This window comes from Triticum aestivum, chromosome 2A (assembly GCF_018294505.1).
Source record: "Triticum aestivum cultivar Chinese Spring chromosome 2A, IWGSC CS RefSeq v2.1, whole genome shotgun sequence".
In the NCBI taxonomy this organism is placed as follows: Eukaryota; Viridiplantae; Streptophyta; class Magnoliopsida; order Poales; family Poaceae; genus Triticum; species Triticum aestivum.
Window position 1 is genome coordinate 723167361 of NC_057797.1, and position 13302 is coordinate 723180662.

Genomic DNA, 13302 nt, shown 5'->3' on the forward strand with positions numbered 1-13302 from the left:
ACCCGGACTCACCCAAAGACCTCTCCTGCGCCTGCGCCCTCCCCTGCCCAGAGCGGTTGCCGCACATTCATGTCGCTCAACGCCACTCCAGAGTGCTAGGACTGTATTCATGCCGGTGCAGAGCGGACGCATGTTGGAAATATGCCTTAGAGGCAATAATATTTGAGTATTGTTTATTTCTAGCTTCAAAATTAATATTTATATCTATGCTATAATTGATATCTCGAATATGCGATTCAGACGAAAACTCATGAGCACGTGTAGAACTATAAAACAGTAAAACACGATTCCTAGTCTTGCCTCTAGGACTAGCTCAAAGTGTTGACTGATGGTTCTGTTTTCCTGATCATGGACAAGACCATAATGCCGACAACATTTGAGAGCATGATCTTGGAAGAACACTCGTGTTGAATTGATCCAAGTTCTTCGTTATACTTAGAGATTACATTGCCTGCGGTCTATACTACATAACAAGGAAGTTAATGTATGCATGATTCCTTAGAGAATGAGAGTATCGAGTCACTCCATACCGGACGGTGCGCTTTGGGGTTGTTCCAACGTCATCCATAACAAGATGATCATAACGACAACTTATATGCTCATCGAAAACATATGACGAGGGACTAGATAGCTCGAGACTGGGATTTGCTCTTTTGACGATGGAGAGATATTTTTAGGACTCTCTCGGTGTGACGGCGTCCACAATCAACTGTCCATACACAACGTGAATTTGATCACGGGGATGCCGGACACGAGAACAAGAAAAGAGAACCAAACCGGTAATGAGGAGACCGGTATAGTGAGCATGAGCTTGACTCGTGGGGATACCGATACATCTCACCTCAGATTTTGTAGAGTATTGTCAAGCAAAAGGAATAACATATTTTTTCAAAATGGAAGCAAAAAAGGTTCGCCTTATCCATTAATTAAGCAGAAGAGAGTTGCCCAGTTAAGTTAAGTGGGGGAAAACCAGGCAAAAACTAATACATCAAGGGTCAAATCCATTATTGAATACCAAAGGACACGATGTCAATCCACTCTCATCGACAACATGTCGAACAAGACAAGAAACACCCACCACACATACATAAGCAACGGGAACCCCGCTCCACCAAACAAGCGAGCCTTCTACCAGTGCCGTAAAGAAGAATCTGTGACTACAATGAGAGAAGTAGCAACGGGACTCCCACAGAAATGAAGCGCATGCACTCCACAGGTCCTGCGCCAATTGCATCATCTGGCATTGCTCACTTAAATATCATTTGTGTGAGTATATATAGGGGTCAATATGGCTGCCCACGTTTTCGATATTGATTTTTGAATGAAAGGTGTTTTTGTTCATGTATATATTTCACCGAACCTGTAGAGTCACACGCTTAAGGGATTATGATATGTTGAGTTCCATTGGAGTTAGGAAAATATGAAAAAATATTACCGAAAATGTTTCGGGCATAAAAGAATTTGTTTCGATAGAAAACGGAAGCGTTTCGGAATATTGAGTAATACCGGATCGATGAAACATACACTTGAGGACCTAATAATAATATAGGAGGGCTACATTATTTACCGGAGCACCCCGGGATTATTCTACGCACCATGAGCTGCTCAAATAGGCTATAGCCTATTAGGGGGCAGCCACCTGGTCCTAGAGGCCCAATAAGGAGGTGGCGCCCCCTATGGCTTGTTGGGCAAGCTAAGGGGGCATGGGAGTTGGAGGAGAACTCCTCCAACTTGGCTAACGCCGGGTTACATCACATGAAGAAAGCCTAGGAGTTGGCGAGTATGAAACTTGGCTAGGCCATTTTTCTGAGTTTGTTGTAAAATCTGTAGCTGACAATTTAGGTAGCCTAACTTTTTAATGGAATACAATGTTGTTTCTATAAAAACACCTCAAGGAAGGAGTTCCCCTCCTCCAAGTCGGCTAGCCCCCCTCCTTCAGATGGGTGTGGGGTGTCAGCGCCTATGTGAAGGACAGTCAAGACATCCCACTTCTCGCTTCATTTCACACTAGAGTTGGAGATTCCATACAATTTAGTTAATTGTAGGAGATTTAGGAGAGTCCCTTGGATAGTTAAGATGCCTTTACTTTTGGGTACCTTGTGATGGTTTTTCTACACATATTTTGTCACCTTAAAGGCCCCCCCCCCCAACACCCACCCACCCACAAAGACACAAACACCACTCTAGAAACAAAACCATGACCAGTAGAGTTTAAAGTGTACTTGAAGATTCAAATCTCACAGCTAAAAAAAATAGGCGAGGGCAGACCTGCTCATCCTTTCTTTTCCCATCGAAATACTCGTTGACCAAGACACCAGCAGCCGCCTCCTTCTTCTCCAAGAAAGAAAGTTAGGGTTCGTGCCTCTCGTCGACGCCAGCACAGGTCCGCCTCGTCTTCGGTGGATCCTGGCAAGGGCCGACGGGAGGGCTTCATTTTTAGTTATTTTTTCAATCGTGTTAGTGTTTGCGTCCTTCTCGGAAAGACGAGACGGCGGCGGCTCCTTGAAGATGGAATAAAGGTCTCCCCGCCCAGCCCCCGTTCCGGCGATGCATCTAGCATCGTTGGTGGGCGTGTGGAGGTGTGTCTCCGGCAGATCTATCTTTGGTGGATTTGCTCGGATCTCGTCGTTGTTCGTCTATGTTCGTGTGTCTTCGGTTTGGATCCTTCCGATCTACGTTATTCTTCATCGGCGGTGGTTACTGTTCTGGGGTGCTAGTCCTATGGGGCCTTAACACGACGACTTTCCGATTGTCTACTACAACAAGTTGTGCCCGACTCCGGCGATGGAGGGGCGATGACGGCAACGCGCCTTCGGCTCGCTTCAGTGCTTGTAGCCGTCGCCAGGTGATATGTGGATCTGGATGCAATTTTTTTTCGGATGTTCGTTGTACTGTCATGATTGAAGATGAATAGATTGAAAGTTTTCCAAAAAAAAGTGATGACAAAAAACACCGTAATAGCAAACACAGGTGCCTTTATCTATAAATATCTTGTGCAAAAGAGCTCCTCATGCTGCACATCTCATATTTGCTATTTGATCGTCTCGAGTCAGTTGACGAATGCAGAGCAATATTAATCATGAGGGCTGGCGTGTAGATCATCAAGTAATGCGGCGGCTTTCACAACTTGTCACCAGCAGGGTGGTGAAAATGGCGCCGTAAATGGCTTCCATTTCTGTTGAACAACTGTAAATGGCTTCCTCAGCCGCGATTACCCGCGGACGCTTGCGCACATGCCTCGGGCGCGCTGCCCACAACTACAAATAGCGCGCGGTCGAAGGCACGGCCCCAGTACACGCGCGCGCGCACACACCCCGCGCCAAGGGAAAGGGACCACGCGGCTCCGCGACGTTCGTGCGTGCGTGCGACAGCCGGCCATGTCCACCGAGGCGCTGCTGGCCGCCCAAGGCGGCGGCGGCGGCGGAGGGGGAGTGGCGAGCCGGCGGCTGAGCATCGACGAGGCGCTGGCGGAGCACGCGGGGGAGTTGGGGCGGTGGCAGCTGCGGCACTTCGTGCTGGTGTCGGCGGCGTGGGCGCTGGAGGCGCTGCACACCATGGTCATCATCTTCGCGGACCGGGAGCCGGCCATGCGGTGCCCCGCGGGGGACGGGCGGTGCGGCGACCGGTGCGCCGGCGCGGCGGCCGGGTGGGAGTGGGCGCAGGGGAGCGCGTCGTCGACGGTGGCCGAGTGGGGCCTGGTCTGCGGCGAGCGGTACAAGGTCGGCCTCGTCCAGGCCGTCTTCTTCGCCGGGTGCATGATCGGTACGTACGTACGCCGCCGCTCTCTCTGCTACCGCCTTTCGGTATCGTAATTCTGCCTTTTTTCGTCAGCCTAACATGTGCCTACCATATGACTGCTTCGTCGTCAGCCTAACTAACTCCCGCCGGTTGGCTTCGCGTGCGCTCTCTGATGTCCCGTTGATAGTGTCTTGCGTTCCAGCATACGCATCAAGTACAGAGCCTCGTGCTCTGTCTGTCACACGGATGGCATGCCCAGCCCCAGACCGCGCCCCCGAGTCTGGGGGCGCAGCTCGCCGTGGCATGGCATGCGTCCCGCCGTGGAGCAGTGCAATTTCGCCGTGTCGACGGCGCCAAATCGAATTTCCTCCCTCCCGAGATCCGTCTTTATCGCCAGCCGCTCCGTGCCAAGCGCCGTATGCCTGCCGAATAGCTGTATTCTTTGGAAAAAACTGAGGTCTAGCTAGCTGCTCATCTGGACGCATGCAGCCAGCGTCACTGCTTGAGTAGGAAAACTGTTGTACTAGTTTACTTCAGCAGCCTGTTTTGACTCCTGCTGCATATTTTTCTACTGAGCCTAGTGCGCTTTTTAATTTTCATTAATGGTACAAGCTCGACCTCATGCATGCATCGGCACGGCGCCGGTCTGACATCAGTACTGAATGCCGACCGGCCAGTATGAAGCAAAACACGAATCAGCTTGCTGGTTACGATAAGTACAAATTTGTCTCGCATCGCCTAATGGGTCAGTCAGTCTCGGTGATGTGATCTCAGGCGCATTGCAGACTAATTAAGTACTCCGTTTAGATTAGTCTCACCCTCGCATGTTGGTGTCGCATTCTTCTACTAGTAGTACCAGGGAGTAATTTTCCAAGCCCTTTTTGTCTTTTGTGCTTTGGGGATCAGATATGATGCTTGGGATCTCTTGGGCGATCCGTCCAAGCATCCCGCTCACTGAACCAGTGCATGTGGATGAGAACCGTGGTCTAGTAGTATATCCTTAGGACAGTAGTACTGTACAAGCCTAACCAACACTGACTAGTGGCCCGTCCACTGAATTATTACAGTTTAATAAGTTGCAGCAATACAACAACAGTGAAATTAACATACTTTCCCTCAAGAAATGCGCGTAGATTGAGCATCTCTTGCGCTAGAAAAGCCACTGCCGCGTCGTTAAGGTTCCTTATTCTGCTCGACGCCTTTTAGTCTGTGGTGTTGATGCATGGCAGCATGGGGTTGGGTAGGATTCGGTTATTAGAGAACAGTGAGAATTATACTTCCATATTCGTCTTCTGATAGGGCGTTGACAGTGACCGGCACACGGCGTATGCTTCTTCAGGCTCTCAATAATAACAGTTTGTCTAATTCACATTTAGATGTTTTTTAAGGATGTCACATCTAACCTCCCACAAATATATAATGCATTAACAAGAAACGAAAAAACTAGAACAAAAATAATAGACCACAAATAAAGTGAAAGTCAGTTTAGATGTGATGTGTCCTAGAGAGACCTCAATAATAAGCCCTCCAAATCGGAACGAAGCGATTGGTCCCGGATGACGGCGTGCGGTGCGAGGTGACGCGCGCGCGCCCAGATGTGCCGTAGATTTAGCATGCCTACGTGGCTGTTCGAGCCGTGCCAGTTCTTCTAGGCTGTCAGTCGGATCCGGATCAGATCAGGTCATCTATCGCCGGCGTCCGGATACGTCTGGTCTGGGGTATGCTCCTGCTGGGAGGGAATTGCACCAGAAATATTTCGAGTTTTGGACACTATAGTAGAGAGTCCTACGCCGGTCCTTACTTTCTTCTCCTCTGTTTTTTTTCTGCGAACAATTCTTTTCCCCTGCTTTGGCTGAGTAGACTGGTATAGTTCACAAAAGTAGCTAGTAATGGGCTGGATTTTGCTATAGAACAAAATGGTAATGTGTTTGATCCCAAAATCAGGCTTAGCAAAGTTTTTTTTATCTCTTGATTGATGTGGGCCGCCATGTTTGGCTTGGCGTGCCACATGATACTGTAACAGTGTAACTGTTCCACTGAACGTCGTTGTTTAATAAACTTTAGCCAGGTTCTCTGAGGAAAAAAAGTGTAGCCATGTCATTCATTTTATCATTTATATTTATGGTCATTTTTCTGTTGTTTCACGCGACTGTTTTTTTAGAACACCATGTGATCGATCAGTGTCGTTGGCTCTTTGCAGGCGCGGGCGTGTTCGGGCACCTGTCAGACTCGTTCCTGGGCCGGAAGGGCTCCCTCCAGGTGGTCTGCTTCCTCAACGCGCTCTTCGGTCTGCTCACCGCGCTCGCCCCCACCTACAGGGTCTACGTTGTCCTCCGCCTCCTCACGGGCTTTAGCACCGGCAGCATCGGCCTCTGCGCCTTCGTCCTCGCCACGGAGCCCATCGGGCCCTCCCGCCGCGGCACCGCCGGCATGTCCAGCTTCTACTTCTTCTCCGGCGGCATCGCGGCGCTCGCCGGCGTCGCCGCCATGTTCCAGTCCTCCTGGCGCCTCCTCTACGTCGTCACCTCCCTCCCCTCCCTCGTCTTCGTGCTCGCCGTCATGCCGTTCATCTCCGAGTCGCCGCGCTGGTACCTCGTGCGACGGCGCGTTGACGATGCCATGCGCGTCTTGCGCGACATTGCAGCCACCAACGGCCGGCGTATCCCGGACGGCGTAACGCTTAAGCTCGATGATGAGGGAGATGATGTCGACGGCGGCAAGCAGATCGAGGAGTCGTCGCCGTCGTCGTCGGGGTCGATCCTGGACGTGTTCCGGTCGAGGACGACGCGGGCCAGGCTGGTGCTGTCTGTGCTCATCAACCTGCTCTGCTCGGTGGTGTACTACGGGCTGAGCCTCAACGTGGTCAACCTCAAGACCAACCTCTACGTCAGCGTCGCCGTGAACTCCATCGCCGAGATGCCCGCCTACCTGCTCACCGCGTTGCTCCTCGACCACTTCGGCCGGAAGCCACTCGGCATCGGCACCATGCTTCTCAGCGGCGTCTTCTGCATCGCCGGCAGCCTCATCGCCGGCGTCGGTGCCATGAGGTAAGTTGAAGAGCTCAAGTCAGCGTTCAAATTTACGTGTGTCCTCCATGTTCTTTGTTCTAATACGTTTGAGTATGTGACATTGCAGGGTGGTGAGGATGGTATGCGGCGTGGTGGGCATCTTTGGCATGGCGGCGACGTACAACTTGTTGTTCATATACACGGCGGAGCTGTTCCCCACGGTGGTGCGGAATGCGGCACTAGGGTGCACGTCGCAGGCATCGCAGATGGGTGCCATACTGGCGCCCATGGTGGTCGTGCTCGGGGAACGGGTGCCGTTCGCAGTGTTCGGCGTGTCGGGGATCATCGGCGGGCTGTTGGTGTTCTACCTCCCGGAGACGATGAACAAGCCCTTGTACGACACCATGGCCGGCCTGGAGGAAGGAGAGAAGACCCCCTTGAAGTAAGAGTAAGGTGCAGCGCCCAGCGCGGGTGACTCTGAACTGCATCAGTTTTCGTGTGTACCTTCATACTGAAACATGTTGCCGGTGGAAAATGTTGCTGGTGGGGTGAATCGCTCAAGTAGCTTTGTTTGTAGATTTATTTTCTTGTTGTGTGGAGTTTGTACATTTTTGTTTTGGAATATACTGTAGATTATTTCACCTGTTAATAAATCAAAGGAATGTTGTTCTCTAAGTTGGTTGAGACATTGTTCATTGGACGCCAATATTTGGCGTTCGATCGCCATGGACCTGCTCCCATCTAACGATCGTTCACCCGGGGAGCAGCTCACAGCGAGGGACCTCCTATAGGCGTTTCAGAGCATCTATATTTGAACTTGGCAAATCTGACACCTCAAACGCCTGCGGACATATCCGGTCACGCCTCAAAAAATGCAATCCACATCCGGACACTCAAATTAGAAACCTCAAATTCATATTATTACATGCAACATAGTGATTTTTAAGCCGAGCTCCTCCGGTTACCGTGGCCATGCCTAGCGGCCGGCTGCGCTCCCCAAAGTGTTGGCCCGGCCGCCGGCAAGGTAGAGTAGGGCATAGGACACAAGCCGGCTCACGGGACTCAAGGCGCCGACATCTCCCATGCCCTACTATTCCTCGTCGGAGCCTGGAACCCGTTGGGTGTTGGTCGACATCAGATCGATGCCGGATCTGTCCTGGTTCGAGCGGCCAACGTCCACCACGATGCGGGTGCTGCGCCCGAACTGATGTGCCATGCGGGACGCCGGAGAATGCGACTCTGCCTCGCCGACGTCCACCAACGTGAGGGCTGCTGCCGCCTCCCGCACTCGGTGTCAAGCACGGCGGGCATGTCGTGCCATGTTCTCGTCGGACGAGGCCCATGGTGCGTCCCGATGCTCGGCGCACCAACAGAGGGGTTGCGCGTCCGCCGGTGCGTTCAGACGCCATACGGACCGCAGCGCCTCTGGCGAGGTAGCTACCGCTGGCCTAGCGCCGGATCCATGCGCCATCTGTGCAGACGAATTAGATCCCGACAGAAGGAGTCCGAGTGCTGCCGTGCACGAGCCTCCTCACGGGCGCGGCGGAGCGCAAGCCGGACGACCATCTCCTCCTCGAGGCCGCGTTGGAAGAGCTCGGGGTCGATGGATCTGGAGGTGAAGGATTCGGATCCTCCGCCCGCCTTGCCGAAGACCGTCGGAAGGCGCCTGTGACGAGTTTGGGTGGCGGAGGGGAGTGGAGTGAAGTGACTAGGGTTTGGTCCGGCGAGCGGATGGCGTGGAATATATGTGGGGTCAGATGGACCAGCGTGGGCCAGGTCCGACGTGACGGGCGTGCCCAGACGTATCCCGGCGTCCGCATATTCATCCTATATTTGAGCTGGATATGAGGAGTGCCGATCAATCCGGACGTTTGAGTGCCGTTTGAGGGGGCTCATGCCCGTACCTACTGGGCCGTGGCCCAAGAACTCGCTCGCTTCCCTAAAAAACGAAAAAGTACCACTCTCTTGTTCACGAGCCTTTTTTCTACAGGATCGCTCGCTTGCTTATGAATTAGCGAAAATTTTACGGGTTGAAAAATATTTCATGAATTAAAAAAACATACAATATTTTTTCTAAAGTTAATAAATTTGGACAAATACTTCATAAATTCTGAAATAAGTTCACCAAAATTGAATGTTTACCGGTTTTTGAAAATGTAATCAAATGTCACAAAAAGTTTGCAAATTTGAAAAAAATCATTGATTTTCAAAAAAAGTTCACGAAATTGGAGGCGTTCCAACAATTGAAAAAAAACATCAATTTTGAGAACATTTCAATAAATTTGAAAAACAATTATAGTACGAAAAAAGTCCAACGAATTTGAAAAAAGTTCATAAATCTAAAAAAATTCTGCAAATAGAAAAAAATTCATACATTTAAGAAAACAATAAATAGAGAAAGGAAACAGGAACATGGAAAAACCGAATAAAGACGACGACCTAAAGAAAGAATAAAAGAGCTCTGGAGTTCAAACCCCGCCTGTGCATATCTTTTTTGCTTCTGTTTGAACGGAAAAAAGAAAAAACGGGTCGGCCCAACGTAGCCGCAGTGTGTGTGTGTGTGGGGGGGGGGGGGGGGGGGGGTAGGTAAAGATCAAACCCCCCGATTGGCCCAAAGCCCAGTTTAATGTATTTTGTTTTAAAACTGCCATGCAAACTTCAAAACTGACATCCTTTAAACTTTAAAATTGCGATCCTCTAGATAAAAAACGCCATGAACCAAAAGATACGCACCACATTATAAATTCGTAAAAAACCATCTCTTAATAACAAAAATGACATTGCGAATCAATTTGTGGTTGGATGGTTAAGAGGACAGTGGTATCTCCAGCCCACCAGGATTCAAGTCCTGATGCTTGCATTTATTCTGGATTTATTTCAGGATTTTGGGCGAGCTAATATATTTCCAGTCTATGCATGGATAAATGAATGATAAGAGCTATGAGCAGTTTATTAAACTACACTACGGCTAATATATATAAGGACAAATCAACTAGGAAAAACCGTTGCCAAAAAAACCATTTGTTTAAGCTTATTCGTTCGCGCTAAGCTAAAAAACTAGATAGAAGAACTAGAAGCCGCCAAGGTCTTCAACCATTAGCAGGTAGGATCCTTTGCTTAATACTTGAAGCAGAAACCTAGAAAAGGAATTCTTTCTATTCCAAAATTCATCTTCTTTCATTTCCGTCGACTACGAGACGTCTAAGATGACTTTGTAAAATCTTAAGATGATATGCTGACTCAGTCTTTTGAAGGTGCTCATATGGGTAAGATGTGTATGTGTGTTCATATAGATAAATGCATGCACGTATATATGAACACTTTGTGTCTTTCTTATAGCGAGCTGGTTTGAAAATCCTACGTGGCTCGGATCGTGCGCCAATATACGTGCAAATGAATCCTACTGAGATAGGCCGTTCCCTGGGACCATCCCCTGGCTGACATTCGGCTGATAAGATTTCTGTTTTTTTAGGGGCGGAAATTAGATAGTTACACACTTATAAAATTATGCGCTATATTAGGTTTGAAAAATGTGAGAACCATTTTTGGTGCAGCTACAAGTCTCATGATGTACCACTTGATCAGTTTAGAAATTATAATACCTCGATCTTCTTAGAGGTAGCAAATCCAGTCAATCAAAGTATTAATGTGGTCAGTTAAAAAAAGTATTAATGTCGTGATCTTTTTACAATTTATCCAACAACAATTGTATATTTACCCTAGATACCCCCGGGAATGACCAACGGAGGATCGGCCCCATGGAGCCCGTCTTTTATAATACCATATTTTCATAGCACAAAAAACCTGAAAAGATTTATAAATATATGTATAACATGTTCAAGAGAAGTTTCATAATAATATATTTGCATATGTGGCTAGACAAAAAAGACAAATATGTACATGAAAATGGGCCAAATTTTTTATTGTTGGGCCTGGATTATTTTCGTAGCTTGCAAATTACAATATTTCTGAACGAAATTTTACAGTTTTGTCACGAATACATATAAGTTTCACAAGATGTTTTTTAAAAAACTTGGAAATATCATGTTTGCGTTTTTCGAAAAAGCAGGTTTAGAAGGAGCCTGGCGTGAGGGAAAATGGATTACTGGTCCTTGCCTTTATAGGTTAGTGAAAGGCCGAAGGTCCCTTTTACTAGGCCAGAGGAAATGCCACGTTCCAGTATCTGGTGCCGTCATACGTGCATGGAGTGAAACAATCCTTGATGATATCCCCCAAAATTCAGAGCACAATTTCTGCTTTGATGAAACGTGCTAATGAAAGAACTGCCTCGATCTGGGATGGCTCTCCCTTCTCCCTTCTCCCTTCTCCCCCTCTCGCCCGAGGAGCTCTCCGTCCTCCCCCGCCCCACCATCCCCCTCCCCGTCGCCGGTGGTGGCCCGGGCGTCTTCCCCTCCCCTCACTGATGCGACCCTCCCCCTTTTCCCTGCCCGCGTGTCGGTGCGGTCTTCCCCTCCTTCCTCTCCTCTGCCCGCGTTAGGATCTCGCTTTTGGGCTCTCGCCTCTGTTGAGGATGAGCCGTGGTCTGCTCCTCCCACCCCGCGCTGCTCGCCGGCGGATCCGGGGCGACCGTTGGCCCTTCCTCCTGCGCCCCGTCCCCGCAAGTTTGCTCCTGGTGGGAGGGGACGGCCTTTGGCGACTGCGGAGCCCGATGTTGGCTGGATCCGGGTTTCTCGTCGTCGGTGCAAGATCGGTAAGTGCTCGGCTGCCTCTTCTGGTTCGGGGATTCTGGGCGCCGCCCTTGATGGGGTGCTTGGTGGCTCCCCATCATCCTCTTCCTCCGGTGGTGCTTCCCCATCTGCCGCGCCGGCGGCGGCGGTGCTCCCGGGGTGGTTGGTGCCGCCGATGATGCTTGACCTAGATCTGGTGGCCGCTCCGTTGGCTAGTGGGCCGCTGGATGGGCTCTCTGGTGGGCCTGTTGGGCCTCTCGCGGTTGCCCCACCAGGTGGACCCTCTCTTCCCCCTCTCTCGTCCATCGTCGATTTCATCCCTCTAATTTCTACTGGCCCAGTTAGGATACCCGCTGTGCTGCCTCCTCCCCCCTCTTTGTTGGCCCATTCAACCCGCCGGGCCCAGGTGGGCACGGCTTCGACCGACTACTTATGGATCCCTCGTGGCTCATTTCCCCCTTTGCTAGGGTTTCCGGCTTCCGCTGCAGATCTACGCCGCCACCGCTTTCCCATCCGCCGTCTCGTCAGATCTAGCCCTCTTCCTTCCCTTCTCCTCTCCTTTGCTGCGGTGCTCTCCATGGACAAATCTCGGGGCTTGTCGTGCGAGGCCGTGTCGGGCAGTAAGCGGCCGCGCGAGGCGTCACCTGCGTCGGCGGTGGATCTGGAGTTCGAGGCCGAGCTCCGCTCCAAGCTGGAGGCGGAGCAGGCGGCCCGCGAGCAGGCGGCTCGGGACCGTGCGGCCTGGACTGCGGGTCCGGAGTGGTCGCAGCGCTCGGAGTGGGGACGCGCCCTGGTTCTGGCCCTCCGCGTCCTGGGTCTGGTCCTTCTCCTCCTCCTGTGGTGGATCCATGGGAGGCGGCGGTGGCCTCTGGTGGTGGGGGTTCTTCCTCTTCGGGCTCCTTGCCTATGCCTGGCGCGGGGCGCGGCGCGCCTATCCCGGGGCGTTTCCCCCCTCCTCCTCGTCCGGCTGGTGCGGGCGTGGGGTCCCGTCCGCTGCCTCGGTCCTTCGTGGGGCCGGCGCGGCGCCCCTCCGGCCCCTTCCCTGGATCTTCCTCCCCTCCGGTGGTGGGGGACGGGGCCTCCTCCTCCTCCCTCCCGCATCCCCGCCCTTCATCTGCCTCCAATAGCAACTCTTCGGCGCTCACCTGCTTCGCCTGCCACCAACCCAACCACTTCCAATCTCGCTGTACCAAACCCCCGTTTTGCCTGATTTGCCGATCTGAGGGGCACCTCACTGTCAACTGCTTTAATAGACTGAAACCTCCCTCGCTCCTCCAGTTTGGCACTGGCCTCCCTGGTTGTGCCTTCTTCGCTTTTGATTCTGATCTGCCTACTTTGGAGGTGCCCCCCTCACTTTCGAATGCTGCTATTGTTTCGGTGAAGGACCAGAAGATCTCTCCCTAGACCTTACTCGATGGGCTCCGGATCTGGGATTGGCAAGTGGCCCAGATTTCTGATCATGAGTTTTCAGTCGTGTTCCCTTCCAAGGAGTGTCTGCGGATGATTGTTTCCTGCACTAGCTTTACCCTTCCCCTCAACCAACTGGTCGTCTCGGTCAAGCTGGCATCTTGCAATGGTACGACGGTTGGCCCTCTTTCTCAAGTCTGGGTTCTAATTTATGATTTACCAGCTGGACTCCGCTCGTCTGCCTTTCTCATGGCGGTGGGGGTTCTTATTGGGAAGCCCGTGGAGGTGGATTTGGAATCTCTGAATAAGGTTGGCCCCGCTAAGATGAAGATTTGGTGTCTGGATTCGGGTCGTGTTCATGGTTTGGTCGACGTTTTCCCCTCTCCCAATGGTATCAGGCTCAGGGTGCGGGTGGAGGGGGCGGCTGCCTATCAACCCCCTCCCCCCTTCTCCTCCTTCTA

At 51.4% G+C, this 13302-nt stretch overlaps 1 protein-coding gene across 1 annotated transcript; it reads left to right on the forward strand.

Moving 5' to 3' along the window:
- The first annotated feature begins 3280 nt into the window (after positions 1-3280).
- LOC123190581 (organic cation/carnitine transporter 4) lies at positions 3281-7421 on the forward strand. The gene is made up of 3 exons (XM_044603253.1): positions 3281-3762; positions 5939-6785; positions 6874-7421. The coding sequence occupies exons 1-3, from the start codon at positions 3378-3380 to the stop codon at positions 7190-7192; spliced, it is 1551 nt and encodes a 516-aa protein (XP_044459188.1). The 5' UTR covers positions 3281-3377; the 3' UTR covers positions 7193-7421.
- Positions 7422-13302: the final 5881 nt, after the last annotated feature.

What these genes read in the sequence shown, in the direction of transcription:
- LOC123190581 (XM_044603253.1), top strand. Translation starts at nt 3,378, where the DNA reads ATGTCCACCGAGGCGCTGCTGGCCGCCCAAGGCGGCGGCGGCGGCGGA. An exon ending in CTTCGCCGGGTGCATGATCG is followed by an intron (nt 3,763 to 5,938) that starts GTACGTACGTAC and finishes GGCTCTTTGCAG; the next exon opens with GCGCGGGCGTGTTCGGGCAC. An exon ending in GCCGGCGTCGGTGCCATGAG is followed by an intron (nt 6,786 to 6,873) that starts GTAAGTTGAAGA and finishes GTGACATTGCAG; the next exon opens with GGTGGTGAGGATGGTATGCG.